Below are 23,264 nucleotides of genomic sequence, written 5' to 3' on the forward strand. Positions count from 1 at the left end.
TATATAATTAATGTAGAAAAATGTATCTAAGCTCGAAATACACTCGAACACCAAGTTGTCGATACTTAAATGGTATATAAATGCGTATCCATTTACATGCGAGAAACGTACTTCCCTCTCTGCGATCGAGAACGAAGGTCGCAAGGCCGTCACCAAATTGTCGGCGGACTAATGATAAATTGCGCCCTCGGCCCTGCGGAAACTCCCCACCTCGTACGAGCGTGGCGTACGGGGAATCAAATTGCAATTTGTTATTTGTAATTCCGAGTGTCGCTTAATATACTCCCGCCCCTTCCCCTCGCTCTCTTCGGATGGTGCGGAAGGGTTAGAAATTAAGCGTAGGTTGATGAGAAAGCGCGAAGGTGCGAGACGAAGGGGTGGAGTGTCATCTTGTTTGGCGCTAATAAACAGTAATTAAGCGCGCGTCTCCTTTATTTTTATCGCGCGTAAATCATGCTACGAGGACTGAATACTGAGCCTGAAATCGAGAATAACGCGTTTCTTAAGTGGAGCAAGGTTGTTACTTACGATATCGTCTCCGCGTCCATTTCAATCTTTCCGTTATCTCTTTTCGATCTTTATCTCTCGAAACGATTCCTCGCCAAAGAATCGACATAGGGAGAGAATCGTCGGCTGAGTAGGCAAATATTCGATTTTGTCTATTCAATTTTCCAGAAAAATGACGCCGCTGCCATTTCTCGAGGGCCCCCGCCGCTCTTTCAGCCAAATATTATCGCTGGAACTCGAATGCGCGACGAAAGGGGAGGGAGAGAGAGGGTGATTCGAAGGAAAAGAATAAGTTCGATCAGTCAGAGGGTGGCGGTTACCGTTTCGGTTATGGCTTTCGGAAGCGTCGTCGAATCCTATTCTTGCGCAAACCCGATAAGGGCCCTTTTACGCGTATATTTTCACACACGCGTCGCCTGCACCTCGTCTCGTTGTATACTATATACGTATATATATATATATATATATAAAAGAGATCACAAACGTTTTATTGTATCATTTTTTTTCTCATTTTTTAATTAGAGAATTTCTCTGAGAAAATATATTAAATTAAAAGTCTCTAAAAATGTATTAATGTGTCAAAACTTTCGAATAAGGAACATTAAAATCGATATCATTTTTAGGAATACAGATTTAGTTAAAATATTTTTCAGCTGATTAAAGATAATATTAAAGAATTGAAGAAAAACGTATTAATTTCATTATTTGGGCAAGTACTCGTGATACCAGTAACAGCATTTTTCTGATCCATGTGCGTCTTATGTCGTGGAAACGAAAAGCTTGCGTCGTATCGCGCGATAACTTTCGATTTTTTTCTCACAACGTATTTTTCTTGAATATACTCTCGTATATACAAAGAGAGAGAGAGAGAGAGAAAGAGAGTGGGGGCAAATATGAAAAGGGAAGGGATAGGAGTTGGCTGGCGGCATCGGAGGCTGTGGCGAGGGGCCGGTATCCGTGAGTTTATTTGCGTTTTGCCTGCCGGCTGAGCATCGAGGCGTTCAGGAAAGGCCGGGAAGCGATCGAACAGCGGAGACTTATCGCCGGCCGAACTTCGTGCCGTGTTACGACAACCCTCCTTTCCGCTTTCCGAGTCTGCATCTCGCCCCCGGGGCCTCGAAACGACGACACGCAAAGGGGTAAAATCGGAATAGAATTATTTATATGCGCGCACGTGGTTCTACGATATTCCGTCTAATCGATGGCGCATCAAAAGTTTCGGCGATCTCTCGCCGAAGAATTGATTTAGTCTCGTTCCCCTCGACGATTTCGATTTTAATCCCCCACGATTGAAACTGCGGTAAAGATTTTATCGTACATTTTTTTTTCTCTTTTGTACTGGGATGTTTCGACGTTGAATTCTTTTTGAGATGAAAAGAGGGGAGGGAAAAGTTTCTTTGCGTGGAGATTACATTAGATTCTAATAAACATTTTATCTACTTTTCTATTCTATGTTGAAATGATAAGTTTCGATGCCGATACCTGTAAATCCGAATAACGGATAAAGCTCATGAGGATACACAGCTTTCGGACGTAGAGCATTTTCCGAAGGGTATCGAAGGTATCGACCTTTTTCTGTCCTACGAAACGGAGTCCTCTCGCTACTTTGGCGTGAAAGAGGCACGAAACAGCGGCGGGTTAGGGCACGTAAAAAGTCCACGAGGGACTGGAATTGGGGTAAAAACGTCCCGGCGCGGCGTGAAACCCCTGCAGATTGACTCCATCCGAAACCGCGATAAGCCCCATCATGCTCTATCTTTTTTTTTCTTTCTATCCCCCTCTCCTCCCCCTTTCGCCCTCATCGACCTCTATCTCTGTGTATCTTTTTCTTCTTCTCTGTCACATTGTGGAGAGGAGAGAGATCCGTAACGACCATCGATAGCCCTTAATCGAATGATCCGCGCACAGCTCCACGCATTGCTGGAAAGTGATTTTTATTTTCCACTGATTCTAATTTATATCGGACTTTATGGGCGACTTTGGGTCGTAGAGCGGTAACACACACGCGTCCAAGATATGCAGCCTCGTGTATACACGGACGCATGTATGTGTCGCGTTCAGATCGAGGGGTTAGCCCGCGGTTATCTCTCCGTTACGCGTTGGCAGGCATATGCCCCCCCTGATACTGCTGCTGCTGCTTCCCGATGGGGTGGCGAGACACAGGGCGCGTGGGGTGCAGGGTGCGCGAAGGTCATAATTTTCAGATTTATGTACAAATGTTTCGCGCGCGGGGTGCGCGCCCGTTTCTCCTCCTGGGGAAGATGCCTATCGTAAAGTTTCGCGGAGAATTGAAAAATGCTCTCGAGGCTTTCGCGCGCGGGCGATGATGGAACACGGGGTGGATCAGCGGCGGGAAAGCCGTCGCCCTTTGGGTCGGTGAAACGACAGCGGGGGAGTAGAGGGAGAAAACCGTGGTCACAGATCACCGTGTTTGCTTCTCGACGAAAGACAAGGTTTTTTCTCCGCTATACATCTTAAATAATACGGGAAGATTAATGAGCGAATCGGGTATATAGTTTCGCGATCGGTATTCTTTCATTTTTAGAGATAGTGTTTTACGTTGGACCGTAAAAGCAGCAAGTATAAAAAAAATGGTTCGTTAAAATACAAATTGGCCGTGTTACGCGTTGCTCAAGTACGTATGTACGTACGTGTAGCATAGATACATAAACACACACATACACACATTCAAGTGGTAACAGCAACAGCGAAGTACATTCCTCGAGAATCGGGCGGGTCCGTTTCATAATTCAGACCCTTTCTAGGCACCCCTACTTCGCATACCCCCGAACGTCATTTCTGATGTATGACGCATAGTGCCGGTGCACTCAAAGTGCTATCTGTTAACGAGCTTCTCTACTCGGGGCTTGTCTTACGCATTACACTTTATTACGGAAACCTAATATGTTCTCCGTTGACGCGCTATCGCTCTGTCCAGTCGTTTGTACATTAAATATTAACTGGAGATAATGTTACGTAAGAATGCTATTTCGACTGTATCTTCATATTCATATACATCATTTTTCTCTTACATCTAATTGTAGCATTTCAAAACCACATTATTCGCATTTGTTAATTTAATTTAATTGCATTTAATTTATTTCTCTATGATCTCTGTATTTTTTAAAGGATATTTTAATTAATTTACATTTGCATATATAATACAGAAGTCTCGGTTAATATAGATTTTCGATTGTACGAAGATGAATTTTGTCGAGTCATATAAGATTAGCCAAGCTTCTTGTCTTACGTAGGAACGCATATTATTAGAAGACCGGTTTAATTCGTTTACACGTATATACATTTGTTCTACACGTGCCAGAACAAATGGAACCGGAATGCTCGATACTTTGCATTAATGAAAAAAAAGCACCATCTCAGTCTCTCTCCGCTACTATTCTGTTTCCATTCTAACTGACGTTAACGGTTACGACTACTCTCCGGACTTTCGGTGACTCGATGACAGAAAAATCGTTCCGCTCGTGCGTTCTCATCTCGCTTTAAGCGCTTCCCGAAAATTATGATTTTTCGTATTAACACTTCCGTTCGCGCGTCGTCAACGTATCATCGTTATGCTAACGCGTCAATGATGTTTATATTTTATCTTTTTATTGCCTTCCACATTTAGTTTTTGAGACATGAATATGCGTGTATTCGGTATCCTCGCGTAAGATTACTCGTACTTGGCGTTAAATCCTCCCGGCAGGATCACCTCCTCTGCGGAGTGAATTAACAAGCCTGTCCCCGGCCAAAATCCGAGGCGAAACAATCGGGCCGTCGAAACGATCCGGGAGTCGTTTGACTAAACAGCCGGTTATCTCGTCGCTTAATCAGCATTGTCTCCTTAGCACCCCCGGAACGCGTAGGATAGGTGTCCCTCGGCCGGGTTGAGGGAAAACGCCTCGGTCGAACGACGACGAAGACGGTGGTGCATGCCCCCGAGGAAAACAATTTAGCTCAATCAACATTTCTAGGCGAATCTCGGGCGTCGTCTAATTAAACCGCTGTCCCGCGCGAGGATAAAGTCGGAGGTTATCGCCGCCGTCTCGTATCTGATCCCCTCGGCCGGGTTTAATACAACTGCGTTTTCACTTCGGGTTCCGAGTTGCGCGGAGGAGGGGGATACGTATGTCGTGGATGTGTGTGCGAACGTGTATCCTTCTTATATATACGTGTACAATGGAACGGATGAGGAGAACTCGGGGAGTCTCATTTCCTGTCCGCGGGGGTCCCGCAGGGGATACATAATTAGCCCGGTTCGTCGGAAACGAAAGGAGGGGGCTTCGCGTCTCCGCCGATCTTCCGCTCCTCCATCTTTCTCGGTGAGATGCTGCTCTTCGATCGATTTCGACTCTCGTCAAGAATTGAATTTTGACGGCTTTGTGCGAACGTGCGAATCAGTCGTCGACGCGAATCGTCTGATGACTCGTCCGTTATTAATCTCGGGCCGCCGAATGATCGGCCAATTTCGGAGGGTCGTGGAACATCGAGGAAGCGAGAGTGGATCCGCGCCAAGTTGAGAGAGCGGCGCGATTTCCGGCGTGGAAACCGCCTCGGATTGTGCAGACGTCAAAGTCAATTGCAAGACGCACGCCGGTGAATTAATCTCAATCGTCGGCGGGCCTCATGTCATTTATCATGACTCGTTACGCGCGGGGGAAGGCGCGAGGGCGAATACACACGGATTGATATGAAGTTAGCTACGGTAGCCTGTGTACGATTGCCTGTGTCCTGGCCGCCGCTCTATCAGTCAAAACGACGAGGGTCTGAAGAAGTGAGAACTAATTTTAAAAAATGCGTAGGTACTCTCTCGAACGAGAGCGATGTGAAAAAAAAGCTCCCAAGTGTCTCTCGCGTGTCATCTTTTTTTTTTCTTTTTTAAACTTAACGTAATAAGGATTTATGATTTTTGTACGTGTTTCTATGCATTCTTGAGTTGCATAGTGTATAGTAATATGTATATATACTATATAGTAGTATGTGTCAGTTACTATATCCGGGCATATCGAGAATGCCGATATGATGTTTATGGATTTTGCGATGGCGCTGCTCTTGTTGCCGAATACCGGCGATTATTTTCCGATAGACAAATTCCGAAGCGGGAAGTGTTTATTAGAGATGCACATTCAGTGTTTAGTCAATATCGCGCTGGCATACTACACGAGTATCGTACGTTATCGTGGAGGGTCGAATTAATATTTACGGGAAAAAAAATGTTCCTTGTTTTGGTTCACAAAGAATCCGCCGAAATTTTTTACAATAAATACATAGCAATACAGAGAGTCGTTTACAGATGAGAAGAGATAAATATTAATCATTCGTGACGATACGAAATTATATTTTAAATAATATATCTTTGAAATGTAACAATAATTTTTCTCGCAACTTTGAGATAGAATCGAGGAAAATCAGAAATTAATGTCAGAGAGTCAGAGACGTCTTATTTCACTTGCCCTATTGATGTTCGTGGAATGTCAGGCATCCGCTGATTGAATTTGGGGGAGAGAGAAAGAGAACCTTCTTCCTTCCACACAGGGTCGCGCACAGTTTGATAAATGTTGTCCGTCTCTCGCGATATGCCGGATAATATCTGTAAGGATCTGGCAAGAGAGAACACAGAGGATCGGACTCCCGGCCCTTTTTGTCGACGACGGCATCGTTTGTAATTCGAATCCATCGCCCTTCGCGCGAAGGAACCGGAGTTTCAACGCTTGTAGTACGTCAGCGAGGAATCTCCCGTCAGTAATTTATGGTCTCGCCACGTTCCCGAATTAAGTCCCCCATTTTTCCTCCTCTGCCCTTACGTTTGTTTGAATTAGATCGCGCCCTCGCTAAATTGACGTACATCGCGAACACGAAATTATATATATATATCTTTGAAACAAAAATTGATATTGATACATAATTTAGTGAGATTTTCAGATTTTTCGTGTTAATTAAAGTATGTACGACTGTTGACGCGATACTCGAGAAAATACTGCCTTACAATTGCAAGTATATCCTTTTAAGATCGCGTTGCGTCTGAGGACACTCGTTACGAGAGAGAGTCGCGGAACCCCTTTCGCTTCAAATGTCACGGTCCTAAGGGTGGAATTTTCACTCCTGGACTCGCAGAAGCGCGCGCTAAGGATCATGTTACCGACCCTCCACGCAGATCCAGGTCGTTTATTATTTCGACTTGGTCGAAATATCTACGAGGAAGCGACCCTTCTCGAGATGTACTACGCGGTACAGAGAGAAAATGTTGTGCGCCCTCCTACGAGATTAATCTCGTATACAGAATTAAAACAAACTGTTTACGCGAAATCACTCGTATCGAGTTAACATTGACTAGTCTACGTGTACTTTTCCGCCGTTTAGTCTGATTCCAAAATTGCGTATGAATTGTTTTAACATATATACCTCTTGATAATTTATCGTATACAAAGTAGACTGAAACTTTTTGACGGTGATTAAAATTTTCATGTCAGTTAGCGGCTTTGCGATATTTTCGTCTCGTTCGCCCGATGGGGTTATGGATGTAACAGTTTGTCGATCGGCGTTACGACGTTCGGGCTTTATGTTACTCGATAACGGGATAAACGCGCGAATAATTGGGGATTCGCGATTTAGGTAAAAAAAAAAAAAAAAAAAAAAAAAAATGTTTACACGCCGCGACATGCGACGACGCGTCGCGATAAAAATTCATTGGCGTATGTGAATGCCGATGGCACGTGTGCATCGTTTATTAAAAAAGCTGTTGGACGGCCGGGCCGGATCGAAGAGAGCACGCGGGGACATACCTTCGCCATTTTACAGAGGCCCTTTGTCGCGCCGAAATTACAATTGCTATCGTCATTATCGGATGCGTTATGCGCACGATGCGTTTGGGGTGGACGCGGAAATCCCACCCCACTGTTTGTCCCGTTTTGATCGAAAACGTCAAAGCGACCGAAAAAACATACATACGTCTCTCCGGAATGCCGATCGGAAAAATATGAGCGGAAGGAGAAAGGGTGTCGTGAGGATCCGCGAGGATCCGCGATCTACTTAATTTCGCGAAACGATCTAGAATCGCGTAGAACCTTCTCCTTCTCCTCGGTCTTCGAGGCAGTTCGTCCGCCTCCTTAATGAACTCCCGCTGTTTCGAAGCGGCCGTTTCTGAACATCGGATAGGGAATCCCCGCGGAGTTCGTCATTACTGACGCAAAATTAAAGCTAAAAGATACAGAAGGGTCGTGCGCGTTTTCGGCGCGCGGCTTATTAGTTTTGCGCAAAGCGTGGGCGAACATCGGGGGCCACTCGCACGAGAGCTCCGCGCGATTATTTATGAAGGAATTAATTATTGCGACGAATTTAATATAAACGTTCGCTCTCTTGCTTGCTCCTTCGATTAACGAGGCTGTAATTTCAACTGGTGAATACGACGTCGGGAAAACCGGGTGGTTTCACTCTCTTTCTCTCTCGCGTACGAGAGATTGTGTGTGCCTGTCGGTCCGCGATCACTAATTATTCGGGTATCGTCGAGAGATCCGCGAGCGCGAGTAGGAGCCGTATTACGTGCGCATAATGAAACCCGTATTAACGTATTCGCGCACGCGAATACACGCGAAGCACGCATATGTATACGCGAAAATGCGCGGCGAACGTAACCGTAGACACGGTGAACGTCGAGCGTAATATTCGACTAATTACAAATTTAATAACCCCGGCTTTCGTTGCCGGTTATTGCAACGTCTAAATGAATCGACTCCGCGTCTCTTTCTAACCACTCCCCATTCGCTACTTCGCTTTCGAAGATGGTCGATGATTTTGTTGTCGGAAAAGGAGGGAAATATAGAAAGTACAAAAAGAACCAAGTTCTCACCGCCGACTGCTTCTGTTTTAATGGACTCGCATTACCAATTAAAATTTAATTAGCATTGAAATTAAATTATAGTTATTCGAATTATTACGGTGTTCAATGATGATGTTATGTCGATGCCATTATTATGCTCGAGAAGACTTGAAAAATTATATCCTTATGTTATATATTATTTTTTTCTATTATTTTATACTATATAGCTAAATCTTTTCAATTTTTATATGTGATTATTCCGATTAAGGGCAAAGTCATCCTGCGAAATATATATGTTTTCTCGATTCTTTCTCGTCGGGGAATCTTTAGATTTTGCGGCTTGTGCGAGGCGCACACATAAAGCCGCTCTCCGTTTCCCTTAACACCGCCGTAACTTATCGCTCGTAGACACAGTATTTCTCTCCGGCTCTTTGAAAGCATTTTCTCATTAAAAAATTAAGGGTAGAGAGGGGGGAAGGAGAGGCGGGCGAGAGTGAAAAGGAGCGAAGCGGTTGCAGAGGGGGAGGGAGGGAGTGAGGGGGACCGAGTTCGCGGTGCAGAAACGAAGCATGGGGCTGAGACAGGAGGGTTTTGCGGCGGTGAGCAAGGGGGCGGGGGCGAGGGTGGACGGAGGGGTCGGTAAGTGCTCTGCGGCTCCCAGATGCGCCCAATATTATGTTTAATGATATTAACTTCTTACTTAATGGTCCGCGGTTCGATTCGAGGTGCGAAAGAGGCGCCCCCCTCCGGACCACAAGCCGTAGAAGCCGGAAAAAATATACCCAGGAGAATAATTTGGCGAGTCGAGTACACGCGCGGAGAGGAGAGAAAAAGGAAACGGGCAAAAAGCGAAAAAGAAAATGAGAGAGAAAGGGAGGAGGAGGAAGGAAGACAAAGAGCGAGATAAGAGAAGTATGTATATACAGTAAAAGAGCACAATATATTGCATGTAAGACTGGTTTACTTTCTCTTCGGCTCTTTCTCTTAACTCCCTGCAATATAAATTTGCGACTATGCGGATGACCTTCGCTATAAACCTCATGATAAAAGCCGTGGCATCGGCGGACGTCCCCCTTTTTCTGCGGCAATGCTGTCGAGGGTCGCTCTCGCCCTCAACTCTTTACTCACGATTAAGGAATCTGCCCGCCTGTTCCTTAGCCAAAGGGCTTGTATTACGGAACTCTCTTTTGTCACCCGAAAATTATTTTCTCTCTGCCGCGAAGTGATATTATTTCAGAGAAGTAGTCAAACGCTCATTAAGTGGTGACGGGGCTGATAATTTTTAATTATTCTATTAATCGCGATCTGTAGAAAATCTTCCGCAAAGATCAATCATATACTTTTTGTGTCGACGTTAGGAAGAGCAATCTAAAATATAATTTTATAAGAAGCTTTTACTTTGCTCATTCTCCCCGTTTACCCCCGACTTTATGATGGAAGCGACCCGATCTCGTAATCCTTCGCTCGCTTCTTAATGCGAACTGCGACATTGAGACAGAAATCTTAACGATTCCTGGTAAACCGCGATGGACCCCGGGGGCACGAGTGCCAAACAATATAAAGCTAAGATTAAAAGTTTCTCGGGAGCGTAAAGCTCCGGCGCCGCATTAACGAGCGACTCGTAAAGCAGGATGAAATCGAAGTAAAATTTAAAGCAGAAAAAGCGTAGAATCTCAGCGAAACACGCTTTACGAATTCGTTTACCGCTTCATTTGTTTGCAGATATTTTGTTTTGCAAATATACTTGAATGAATCTTATTAACTTATTGTTGGCGCGATAAGGACGTGAAAGAAAGATCCTTCTTTATGGCGTCTTTGTGGCGGAATAAATAAACGCGATGTCGCAGAGAGAACGTGGCGATTAAGAACGATACGTGGTATACAATGATACGACCGAGAACCGTCGCGGTGTGCGAGACCGATACTTATCTTCCTACGCGGATCCCTTGCGTCCAGCGACTAGAATAATTATTTAATTAATACCCTACGTAGAGTGTGCGGCGGAGTCCACCTCCGCGCTCGCTCGCTCGCTCGATTTAAATCCCCTCGGATTAATACCAAACCTTTCTTTTCTCTCTCCTTCTCTGTTACAGGCTCCGCGAGGAGAGAAGCGACGCCGAGAGAGCGCTGGCTTTGGACCACAAACCCAGGGACCTCAGCTCGCACAATGGTAAGGTTGCACAAGCAAATGTTCAGTTAATATGTTCAATCATAGCGATTTCTTCATTTTGTAAAAAATTACGTCAATTTGTCAGTTTTTTCTAAATATATCAAAGAATACTCCGAAATATTCCATTGACATTTCTTACGGGCTTATAATTTCCAATACCGTTTCTCGTATTCCTACCTGTCTCGTCGCGACGACCTGTCACCTGGATTAAGTCGGTAACGCGAGATGCTTAATCGTCAGAGTTGCCGGAGAACGGTCGATCGATGCGGATTCGAAGTCAAACGGCGCAGAAAGATTTTTGACCACGACAGTCCGGCGCGACGTGGCGGTCCGACAGAGTCCGATCTCGTGATCGTCCTTTTCTGTATTTCTCTCTACCTTTCTTTCCATCTGGCTTGTGTTTGTCCGCGGTCGAACCAAGAGGCGTCCCGGGCGTTTAGGATCCCGGAGATTAAGTCCGATATCGGGTTACGCCCCAGCACGGTCCTTATATACCTCTCTTTCCGATTCCGTATAATATTATAATCCGTCTGATGGAATCCGTCCTTCTCTCCCCCCTTCATCTTCCACGATAAACACATCTAGCCAAAGACGCCGCATTTCAAAACGCTTTTATTATACGTTTCGTATTCTCTGTCACGTAACGTCGATTCGTCCATTGATCATAAATTTGCATATCTTTCATTATACTCACACATATATATACAATAATGTTTATGAGATCGAGCCTTTCGCGCAAGAGACCCTTGGTTGCCGAGATTCCAGCCTCCAGCCGGCAGCCGGAGCGTGTAGGAGTCAATTTAACGTAAAAGATGTACGATTCATTAGATCGCGCGCGTTGGGAAGAGAGCCGAGAAAACCGCGACCCCTCTCTTTCAACGGCCAACGAGATACATGGCGCTCCGGGGCGCGTACGTGTGTGAACGGCCGAGGCGAGGAGCTGGTCTTTACTGCTATATATATACATACACACACATGTATATACTGGTTCGGTACTCCGTGCGTGTACCCCGTGAGATCACGAGTGGCCCGAAGCAATGCGTCAGCGCCGACGACCGTTGCCCAAACAGTATCTATCTATGTCAGGATTAAAATACTAGGATATCAAATACGCGCGCGCGTTCGCTTCGGAGGCGATCGGAGGAAGGAAAAAGGGATGCGCGCGGAAAGAGAAAGAGGGATGGTGGGAAGGGAGATTCGGAAAGTGGATAGTCCGCTTGTTCTCGTCTAAACGGGGATGCGCGGCGGCAAATAAAATCCATCAACTTGTCAGTCCGGTCGATGGACGCGCATCTCGTTCTTCGTAACCGAACGTTCCACGGGAAAGATTGACGCCGCTTTCCAGCGTTATCGCGCCGGATAGATACATGGACACAATGTCAATGCGAGTCTGATATCGATTCTGCGCGATATAAGATAGATATAGATAGACAGTAATATGTATATGTACTTTTATATATTAAAAGTGAGTTTTATTAATTTTCCCACGACATCTTTACATATTTTTCAGGCTCCTCAAACGGTCACAGCCCGGTTCTAAATCTCTCCAAAACAGCGGGAAGCGGAAGTGTGGGCGAGCAATCCGGAAGCGAGGCGGGCGCGTCGCACCGTTCTCAAGATGACGAGGAGGAGGACGATAATCTATCGGAGGACCTCGAGGATGACAACGAAAAGGACGAAGGTATGTTTTTCATTTTATTCACGAAGCGAGACAGCAACGCGATACTTGTATCATCTCTGATAAGGCGGTGGGACCGAGGAAAGATTTGCCTCGCAATCAATTAAAAATTAAAACGCGTTCTTCTCGCTTTTGACGTTCGACGAAAGTCCGAAAGGACGATTTCGACTCGAAAGAACGGAAAAGGAAAAAAAAAAAGGAGACAGAGCGGATTCGTGCTCGTGAAATAATTATATCGATTTTGCCGGACACGCCGCGTTTAAAGACGAGTTCTTCTAGACGGCTGGCGGGTCAGGCCCTCTCATCCATCATCTCTACCGAGAGAGCGCGAGGGACGCTTCGGGATTCGTCTTCCATCGTGCCCTGAGAAACACGCCGCAGCGGTTGCCAAGTTGCATGTAAATCGCAGCGATTCTTAATTGCTAAGAATTAGCGCGAGGAAGTAATATTTAATAGAGGGATTAAATGTAATTATTACTTCCTAATGAATTTGTCGGATATACGTCGCGTGTTCCGCGGAAGGTGTCTTATTCTTCTTCAGCAGCGTTCTCCAAAATGCGCGGTATCCGTGCGAGAAGCGTCACTGTCGGCGCAAAGCGATCATTAGACTCGCATCTTTGGTATTTAGTTTCATTTTTTCGAATGAAAGATGGATCGAGAGATAGAATCCCCGTCCGAGCTTTGTCTCGCTATCTCACCTTGCCTTGTTCCGGCGTTCCGAGCTCACCGAAGCATCATAATCGTTTTGATTTCTAATCGACTCGACCATTGTCGCGCTGGCATGTTAATTGGGCCGGTCCAATTAATGAATCCGAAGGATCGCTTGTAAAGTCGCGTATCCCATACCATTTCACGTGAGATCGGTTCCACGAACGCGTTTCCTGAAAAGAAAGAGAGAGGAACATTCGAGAGAGGACGCGCGTTCGATCATCTCACATTGTCTTAATTAATTTTGTTTCTTCTCTCAGGGCTGCGATTTAATGCACCGAGCGGTCGAATCGTTAAGAGAAAGCGAGTCTCGTATTCGCGGGATCCGGTGTGATGATTTATGAACGAATCGGAACATTTCGTTTTCGACGCCGGAGTCGTATATACAATTCACAGAAATCATAAGATTATTCGGCATTCGCTCTCCATGCTGCGAAGAGAGGCCGTGTCTGGCTGACAAGCGGAATTGAAAAACATCGGGAATCGCCGCGCGTTCGCAAAATTAGGGGATCCCGCGTGTATCTCCCCCCAAATTAGTGGGCCCTTAAATTCCACGAAAGGCGCGAGTTAGACGTATAAATTTCGGCGCAATCCGTGTACGACGAGGAGGACGGGGGGAGGGGAAGGGATCAAATCTGTCTCGCAGCGTGTCGTACGCAACATGGATACCATCCTACCTACGGTGTGCTCGACGGATGATCTAAGTAGATCCCCATCGAACGCCCGTGGGAGTGTACACGCTCGTGGAATGCAGTTCTGATTTAATGAGACGCGTCACTATCTCCCGCTCTTATTCTCGGAATCGCATTTACCGCAATTTCTCCTCGATTTTCTGCAACTGGTAATCCTCAATCGAAGTCCAGCCCGATCGTTCGCTTCGTCGAGACAAATTCTTCCTCTCTCGAGTCTTGAGCGATACATCTCGACGACTTATGTTGGCGGATAATTCTTCCGCTTACCGCTTTTTTCATCGCGGTGGTCCCGTCGCGTTGTCGTCGAGAGGAAGAGATTCGAAGGCCGAAGAAACAAATTCATGCGCCTTCGCGGTGAAAAGATTTCGAGAGACTCCATTCTCTTTCTCTCCTGATAATTGTAATGGGCCGAGGCGGAAGATATAGGCGCTCGGGAAAAAGGAGAGGAAATGAGGATCGTGCGCGAGGTTTTAAATGGACGGGGGGGGGGACCGATCGGAAAGAAGAGGCGACGAGCTTCCCTATCAAAAGACGCCGGCCAACACCGAAGACGCGCGCCGAGCATTAAATCGGCCAATGGCAATAAGTAACCGCGATTGCCGAGTGGCGTTGTAGGTGCGCGCAGATAATTAAAAGACGATACAATAAACCACGTATCGCCAGCCGTAAAGCAGCCGGGCCGCTAAGGCCCAGGGTGCGGGCCGGTCTGTTCCGCGAGCGATCACTTAAGTCTGGGGAACCCACGCAGACATCTTGTCTCACCGCCACTCTCTCTCCGGTCTCTTCGGTAATAACCATAAGACATCCTTTATTCCGGCGCGCGATTCCGCCAGTTTTTAGCGGCTATGTGTGCAACGGCAGAGTGTCAATGTTTCAAGTAGTAGAGCATGTTTCTATGAAGCGTCCCGCGCATCAGCCTGGGTGGTCCAGGTTGATCTACTCTCTCAGTTATAAAAAAAAACTATATATAATTATTTAGAATGATGTGATTAAAAACATATAGACATTTCATCTTAGCTTGTAAGAATTTTTTAACTTTGTATGGATAATCGAATAAGAGCTGTAAATTATATTGCAAAATCATCGATAAGGATTTCGTTGTGTCCCCCCCCTCCCATATTTCATAGCAAAATGCTAAACAGCCGGCCGAGACGCGACTAATCGTCCGAGGAATGCCGTGTAGCGTTCAATCCGTGAATTTAATTCGCCCGCGTTGACGTTAAATCAAAAAGTGGCGAAGGGTAACAAGTAGTCGTCGCGAGATTACGACTCCGAGACACGCACGCGATATAAGTCTCGCACGTCGGGAGGGGCCTCTGCTTCTCCTTTACATCGGGCGTTGTTCGACGTTCGTTGTGGCGAATTTATCATTGACGTTTTGCTCTCGACAACGCGGGGCCGGGAAAGAATTTCATGCGAAATGAGCTTGGCGCTTTTTACAGAATAGAGACAGCGTTTATTTATCGCCGGCGAGAGAGCGGTTCTCGCGGTCGACCAGCGTTCATCTCCGCATCTTCTACACCAAAAGATTCTTCAAAGAAATGAGATAGAAATATTACTTTTCAGATTTGTCGGACGTGGCGGAGAATCTGCCGTTGCCGGCACCAGGCTCGGAAAGCCCACCCCAGGCCCTCAACTACTCGCAGATAGCCTCGGCGGCGGTCGCCGTGTCTCAGAGCGCCCAGGATCCCTCGGTCTCGAGTACGGAGACCCTGCTGAGGAATATCCAAGGCCTGCTCAAGGTCGCGGCCGACAACGCGAGGCAGCAGGAGAGGCAAATCAACTACGAGAAAGGTCAGTGGCAGGCTTTCTTAAGACACTTGAGGGCGCTCTCCACAATTTCATTATCTTCCAGCTCTCCCAGAACCACATTAAGAGGCATTAGTCCCTGTCCCGTCGACCGAGACCCACCGTTCCTCCCCCTCCTTCTTGCTCTTTATCTCGCTCTCTATTCCGCAGCCTCATCTACCGCATCCCCTTTCCCTTACGAGGCTTCAACTTTTGTCTCGCTTGCATCGCGTTAAGATGGTGAATACGCGAAATGGAGACGGTAATGTGCGTGGTACGCGGAGGGAGAGCTGGATGAATCTCGTAAGACAAAAATGCGAATGATATATGGAATTTTGCTTTTTATCTTGATGCAAACTTTAGTGTGTGCGCCTTGATACTCGATGTTTTCCTTCGCGCACAAAGTATTTTAATATCCGTGCGCGCTAAGCTGCGCATAACGTAGGATATAGTAATTCGACATGCATATTATTACTGCGAAATTCTGAAATCAATAAAACGAGCGTCCCTACCCTTTGTGAGTGGCATCTCGAAAATGATTCATGCAAATATTTTGCACAAGAAGCGACGTGACCTTCCCCCGGTGAAATATCGCTCGTAAAAATAAAAATAAAAAAACATCGTGTTTGGCGCGTCGCGAAGACGAGAAGATGTCGTTCGCGAGCGAGCGACTCGGAGGATAAATTTAAATATCGTTGTCGCGTAGATAGAGTCTGTACTGCAGATTACGATGAACGTAGGCAAGACCCATTAAGAACGAATCGGTGTGCGGCGCGAGATGACGTGCAGCATACGACTTCTTTCTCATTAACGGCGCGTGATAAATAACGCCGGCGTTATTATTAAATATCCTCGTCGCGAGAGAGATCGTCTCGGAACCCTTCGCACGAAAAAAAGAGAGGGATCGACGCAAGAAACGACGCAAATAAGTAGTCGTCTCTCACGCGTTGAGGTTTCTTCGGCATCAAGATGGAATTAATAAATTCTATGATAAAACAGATATTTCGATGTAAATTATCGAGTCATTCATTCGATATCGGAAAGTATCATTAATCAGTTTAATTGTGATGACATTTAACAAAAAAAAATCACATTACGATGGAAAAGTTGATGACGCACAATCGACGATCTATATCTCTTATATGTCATTAGATATAAACGAGTTGCCATTATAGTCGCTAATTGTTATTACTAATAGTATGCGATAATTCTATTGACTAAGCTTCGTTGCGAAACGTAAGGGACGGGGTGCATCGCCGATAATCGCTGATTCACGAAGTCTTGTGGATGCAATTATGGAGAAAAAGGAATGTACGATTAAAAAGCGCTACATAAAACGACACACAACGCGAAGCTGATTTCATAGCCGAGCGATCGCAGTTCCTCGACGTATATATCGTGCACCAAGAGAGCGAAAAGAACATGCTCGAGATATTTTTTACACAAAATTCAATTCTCGCGGCAGGAACTATCGGGTGTGTGAAGTTGGCACCCCTATGTTATGCTATCATAGTTCTGTTAAGAGTTCTGAGTTATTTAGAACCATAGGAAGAGTTCTTGATAATTTTTAGAAATAGTTCCGGTCATTACGATAACGAAAATCAGTTTCAAAAAATAGGGGTGCCAACTTCACATTTTTTTACACATCGAGTTCCAATAGTTTTGAGCAGAGTTTTAAGGTTCTTTTAAATAGTTATATAGTTCCTGATTATTTTTTTAAAGAGTTCTGCAATTTTTAGATAAAAAACGTACCTTCAATATCGAAGATATTTCTAAAATATCAAGTTCTCGTGAAAAACGTTAAAGTTCGTGATTTTCTAAATGTTTCGTAAAAGTGTATTAATTTTAAAAAATCAATCTCTTCGAAACTATAATAGATAGAGCTATGTGGTTTTCACGTTTTTTCTTGTCTTATCGAGTACGATTCAGAACTCTACCGTCTTTCCCCAGAACTTGATATTTTAAAAATATCTTCGATATTGAAAGTATGTTTTTTTATCTCTATAAAAATTGCAAAACTCTTTCAAAAAATAATCAGAAACTATGTAACTATATATTAAACAATTTAAATTTACTGACCTCACGGTTGCTCCTTTGTTGCCCGATGCCTCCCCGGGCCTCCTTCTCGTACAAGTTTCGAAACACTTGCACTCGCGTTATTTTTTTTCGTTCGCAACGCGCGGCGACGCCCGCGTGTTTCGATAAAACGCGAGACTCGCGAGAGCTTATTCGCGCGCGAATAAAACCGAAGCTCCATTTTCGCGTCGCCGCTTTTTCCAAGACCCACTTTTCGCAGGGGCTTATCGAACGAAGATGATCAAGAGAACGACTTCGCCGCGACGCACTGAAGCCGAAGGATGCAGCGAGACGAACATTGCGCGAGATTCACGATCGACGAGATCAATCTCGCGTGTGCGATCGCGATTACGATATTGGTACGTGCAACGCGATCGGATTTATACGATAATTAACCGTCAAAGACGCTAATTAATACACTCGTCCTTTCGCGGACCGCCAAAAAGCGCGCGACCATTGATTATGAAAAACCGAAGAAAAACACTGAAGGTGGAGCTAGACTGGCATTGCCAGGTTCGGAACGCGCAACGACCAACGACACGTCGCGACGCAACGTACGTGCGAGGTTGAGCGAATCACGTCGCGACTACATGCCCCTACCAGGCGTAGTGATGGGGGTATATGTAGTCGCGATGTGATTCGCCGAGCTCCCACGTCGCAACCTCTACATACCCCCACCACTACGACGTGGCGCGCGTGTCGCTGCGCGTTCCGAAACTGGCAGTGCCAGTCTAGCTCCACCTTCAGTGCTCTTCTTCGATTCTTCGTCATCAACGATCCGCGAAAGGACGAGTGTATTAATTAGTGTTTTTGGTGGTTAATTATCGTATAAATCCGATCGCGTCGCACGTACCAATATCGTAATCGCGATCACACGCGCGAGATTGATCTCGTCGGCCGTGAATCTCGCTCAATATTCGTCTCGCTTGCGTCCTTGGGCGACTTCAGTACGTCGCGGCCAATTCGCCATCTTCGTTCGATATGTGCTGCTATATTCTCGTGGTATTTTCCATCGTTCATGATCAACGGTCGCGCCCTTCTTGCCGGTCCGCGAAAGGACGAGTATATTAATTAGCGTCTTTGGCGGTTAATTATCGTATAAATCCGATTGCGTCGCACGTACCAATATCGTAATCGCGATCGCACGCGTGAAATTGATCTCGTCGATCGTGAATCTCGCGCAATGTTCGTCTCGCTGCATCCTTGGGCGACTTGAGTGCGTCGCGGCGAAGTCGCTCTCTTGATCATCGTCGTTCGATAAGCCCCTGCGAAAAGTGGGTCTTGGAAAAAGCGGCGACGCGAAAATGGAGCTTCGGTTTTATTCGCGCGCGAATAAGCTCTCGCGAGTCTCGCGTTTTACCGAAACGCGTCGAAGATTGTGATAGCTAAAACCCGGGCGTCGCCGCGCGTCGCGAACGAAAATAAATAACGCGAATGTAAGTGTTTCGAAACTTGTACGAGAAGGAGGCCCGGGGAGGCATCGGGCAACAAAGGAGCAACCGTGAGGTGAGTAAATTTAAATTGTTTAATAGTTACATAGTTCCTGATTATTTTTTGAAAGAGTTTTGCAATTTTTATAGAGATAAAAAAACATACTTTCAATATCGAAGATATTTTTAAAATATCAAATTCTGGACAAAGACGTTAGAGTTCGGAATCGTACTCGATAAGACAAGAAAAAACGTGAAAACCGCATGGCTCTATCTATTATAGTTTCGAAGAGATTGATTTTTTAAAATTAATACACTTTTACGAAGCATTTAGAAAATCACGAACTCTAACGTTTTTCACGAGAACTTGATATTTTAGAATTATCTTCGATATTGAAGGTACGTTTTTTTTATCTAAAAATTGCAGAACTCTTTAAAAAAATAATTTGGAACTATATAACTATTTAAAAGAACCTTAAAACTCTGCTCAAAACTATTAGAACTCGATATGTAAAAAAATGTGAAGTTGGTATCCCTATTTTTTGAAACTGATTTTCGTTATCGTAATGACCGGAACTATTCCTAAAAATTATCAAGAACTCTTCCTATGGTTCTAAATAACTCAGAATTCTTAACAGAACTATGATAACATAACATAGGGGTGCCAACTTCACTCACCCGGAACTATCATCGATCGGCTATAGCCGTTTCTGTTTTCGCAACATGCTATCTTGGATCGTTACAAAGTCTTATACTCATATCGCGATGAATTAACGTTGAATTATCTGTACATCTAGAATCTCTGGGATATAAACGTCTCGTCTATAACATATATAACTATATAAACGTATATTGAGTATAAATGACATTTAGCGTTTCTCTAAACACATACACATTTCCCTTTTAAATTATAATCCTTTTAAATATACTTTATACGCTATATCGCGGATGTGGAATAAAATTGCCGCATTTAGCGCCGAATGTAGTCTTCGGATCCCGTGCGCGAAGCACATCGGTGACTCTCGGAGATCGACCGAGAAAGACTAGCCGACGACGACGACAAGGACGTCGTCGCAATCTTCGGCAGACCGGGCGGGCTCTCAATGTACAAGCATTCCTTATCTGCGTTTTCGCAGGTTTTAAGTGGCGGATCCCCATAAACCCGCGTCCGCTATCCGGTCAGAGTCGCGCGTCTCACAGCGGCGCGTTTAATAAATTCCGCGCGAAACGTGACCACGGGACTTTAATTACCCATTAGCCGATACAGGTGTCATTTTCAGGATCGTTAACTAATGCGTTTGCCAGCATTAACGTTAGGAATGCGCCGGGCATCGCGACCGCGGCGCTTAAGCAGCTTCCCGTAGCCGCACGTGTGCGTCGATTCGCAGGGGATGAGACGGGTAGATTCCCCAAGGAAAAGAGAGAGAGAGAGAGAGAGAGAGAGAGAGAGACCTGAAAAAAAAAGAATTCGTGCGTTTTCCATGTCTGGTGGTCCCCTTGCCTCGCGACTTAACGAACAGTCTTCGACGTGCCTTTTTTCGTGTTGCGAAAAGCACGATTCACTTGCATAATTCGTGCCTTCCTGTTGACAACATCCCACTAACAACGTCAGGGTTCCTATAATATTAATTCCCATTAAATCGCGCGACACCTGCGAGCAAATTGTAATAAGGAAGGAAAGACTCCTCAATATCATGTGTTGATACATCTCTTTGGTTTCCGAGATTTAATATATTATCAATGTCTCTCGCCAAGATGTTTCAAGCATATTATTTGGACCGGTAGTTCATTGATCGCGCAATATCACCATCGGGAGATCTCCCTTCCCGCTTCGGCTGGGTAAGCGCGCGGACTTTAATAAGAAGGGACGCGCCCGATCGGGCGGTGGAAAAGAATCGGCTCTCGCGGGCACGTGAACGCTAACGAGTTCATTTGGCGCACGTTGTGACGTTAATCTCGGAATGTGCGGCGGTTATTGCTGGTCGGCTTAACGGATTCCGCGTCGCAGAGATCTCCAGCGCGAGTCGATCGACAGGCCGGATGAGAAAAGGGAGACTGAGGGAGGGGGCGGATAAAGGGTGCTGCTGCGGTATAGAGGAAGGGAAGAGAAAAAAGAAAAAAAGAACCGGGCGACGACGATGACGACGACGGAGACGACGACGGAGAAACGGGGACGGTGCGGGATAGCGAGGGAAGTAATCGGAAAGAGAGTAAGAGAGGTCCGATTTAATACTCGAACGAGCAGCTCGTTTTACACCAGATGGTTTTACATACGGCCACTATCGTGTTACCAACCTTCCGCCGTATGGGTGCATTCGTATCTCCGTCGGCACGAGGAGATCCGGGCGCCTTCGTACGCGCTCGCACGCTCTTGCACACCTACACACACGATGCACAAGGCACGTATGTATATGTATATACATCGCGTTTGCTCGTCGGTTTTAAGCCAACCCGGTGCTGGAGATGATGGAATATTGTCGATATTACTCGTTCCTCTCTCTCTTTTTTTTTATTAGCGAGTCTAACGCGACCAGATTGCTCCTACTGTAGAGACGGGATTGAGGACTGTCGTCGTTGTTGCCCTAAAAAGAGCGAGTTACCATCGTCGCGCTCTCGCAAGCGTGTCGAAGAGATCTGAGAGCGTTTATTTATCCTCTCCCCTCGACTCGAGTTTCGTAAACGCGCTGATGCACCGTAAGACACGTACGGGAGATTTTTATATGCATGCGACACGGAGAGCAGCGCGAACACACAGAACATGCTCCGAAGATCGCGACGATCTTATTACGAAAACGCTCGTCCGAGCGTTACGCGTTATGCGTTTAATGTCGGCGGAATAGCACGGGATTGAATGCTCGATTGAGTAGGCTCGAAGACAATCACATGCAGATATAATTTTCCAGATGAATGATTAAAAAAGGATCGTAAAAAGACCATTGATTTAATATTTCTCTCTCTCTGCGGCTTTCGAGACCGTATTCCAGAATTTTTGTTAGAGTTATAGTCAAGTGCGTCAATAGAACTTGTTGCAAAGCATCTGTCTCACGATAGTTTAACGCGTCGTTCCTTTTTTTCAATTGGGAAGGATAAAAAAGACAATTCCGCCTGTTCTTATCAAAGATGCGCGCTATTCTCATTTATCGTTCAAATATTTGCTCGTTACGGGCAAGGCGAGTACACTCTCAAGCCAAGAAAGAGAGAGAGGGGCGGTAAGTTACATGCCGCACGAGGGACAATATGAGCCTGCCCAGAGATGCTGGCGAGGAGCCAGCTAGCGCGGCGGCAGCGCGAGGCTACTATCTTCGATTCTCGACGAGATAAGGGAAGCGTAGGAACAGGATTATGTGTGTCCGGCGCGCGGGCCCCGGTTAAAGGGCTCCTCTCGGGAGCGCGGAATATAAAGAGGGGATTGAGTTGTAGCCGCGAGTGGAGGATCTTATGTAGATTCCTTGTAGATCGTGCACCCGATTCGATCGCGATCGGTTCTGCGTCCGGTACCGGGTTAATTAAAATTGTAGGAGCCCCACAACGTCTCTTTCTCCTTCCCTTTCTTTCTCTTCTTCTGCCATTGCCCTTTGTCCACCCTATTCTTTGCCATTTTCCTCGCTTGCCGCGAGCGTAACATCTTCTTTTTTTTCCACCTCCCTCTCTTCTTCAGCCTGGTTTCGTGCACCACGGTGGCTGCTCAGCAGCTCGCTACATAAAATTCTGCGATTTTTGGCCGTCGCTGCTTGGGAGGCTCCGCTCACGTGAAATCCTATTACCGCGAGCGACGGTGCGGCACGGTGGGGAAGCAGGATGCGATCGCTCGCATCCTACCACAGGGCTATCGAGTAGGTATCCGCGTTACGAATGAAACGCCGCTGTCGTGGTACATAGAGATATAAACGAGACGAGATCGTTTTCCGCGCTGATGGGAACTGCATCGCAATCGAGAGCCATTACAGTCACGCAACCAATTTCGTCAATCATAAATCCATCTGATTACCGATATTGCCTTGAGCTTTAAAATACCAGAAAGTAAATGTTAAGAGCTGTAGAAAAATTACGTATCGCATTTTTTTAAATTTTATAATTTTATCCTTTTAGAAACCGTGTTGAATATTAAATATGATATATACATATTCGCGTGTGTTTCTCTCTGTTGTGAAACGCACGGAAAGTTCTTTCGGTCGGTGTCTCTTCATCCCTGATAAGACAGGGATGGCGGGCGTAAATATTTCAAAGTGCAAACAGAAATATTGATACAAACGTTCACCGGACGTCCACCTACCGTGGTGCTTTCGAGATGTTCGAGCCGGTGGTTGCCTCCTCTTGGCTCTCGCGGTTGAATGCAGACTGATTGATTTATGCTTAACCCTGCCAACCGGCGACCCTCCTACCCTCCTCTCTTTCTCGG

General features: G+C 45.8%; 1 protein-coding gene across 6 annotated transcripts in view; it reads left to right on the forward strand.

Moving 5' to 3' along the window:
• Positions 1–23,264, forward strand: part of Dac (dachshund family transcription factor) — a 181,560-nt gene that overhangs the window by 104,388 nt on the left and 53,908 nt on the right. For all 6 annotated transcript variants that reach the window (XM_083051733.1, XM_083051736.1, XM_083051731.1 and 3 more), the window contains 3 exons: positions 10,417–10,493; positions 12,004–12,174; positions 15,138–15,365. In XM_083051733.1, coding sequence (XP_082907859.1) covers positions 10,417–10,493; positions 12,004–12,174; positions 15,138–15,365 — 476 coding nt within the window. The remainder of the gene's footprint in view (positions 1–10,416; positions 10,494–12,003; positions 12,175–15,137; positions 15,366–23,264) is intronic.

Source organism: Prenolepis imparis, unplaced genomic scaffold, assembly GCF_030444845.1.
Source record: "Prenolepis imparis isolate NDT839.2.m4 unplaced genomic scaffold, iyPreImpa1.0 SCAF_12, whole genome shotgun sequence".
In the NCBI taxonomy this organism is placed as follows: domain Eukaryota; kingdom Metazoa; phylum Arthropoda; class Insecta; order Hymenoptera; family Formicidae; genus Prenolepis; species Prenolepis imparis.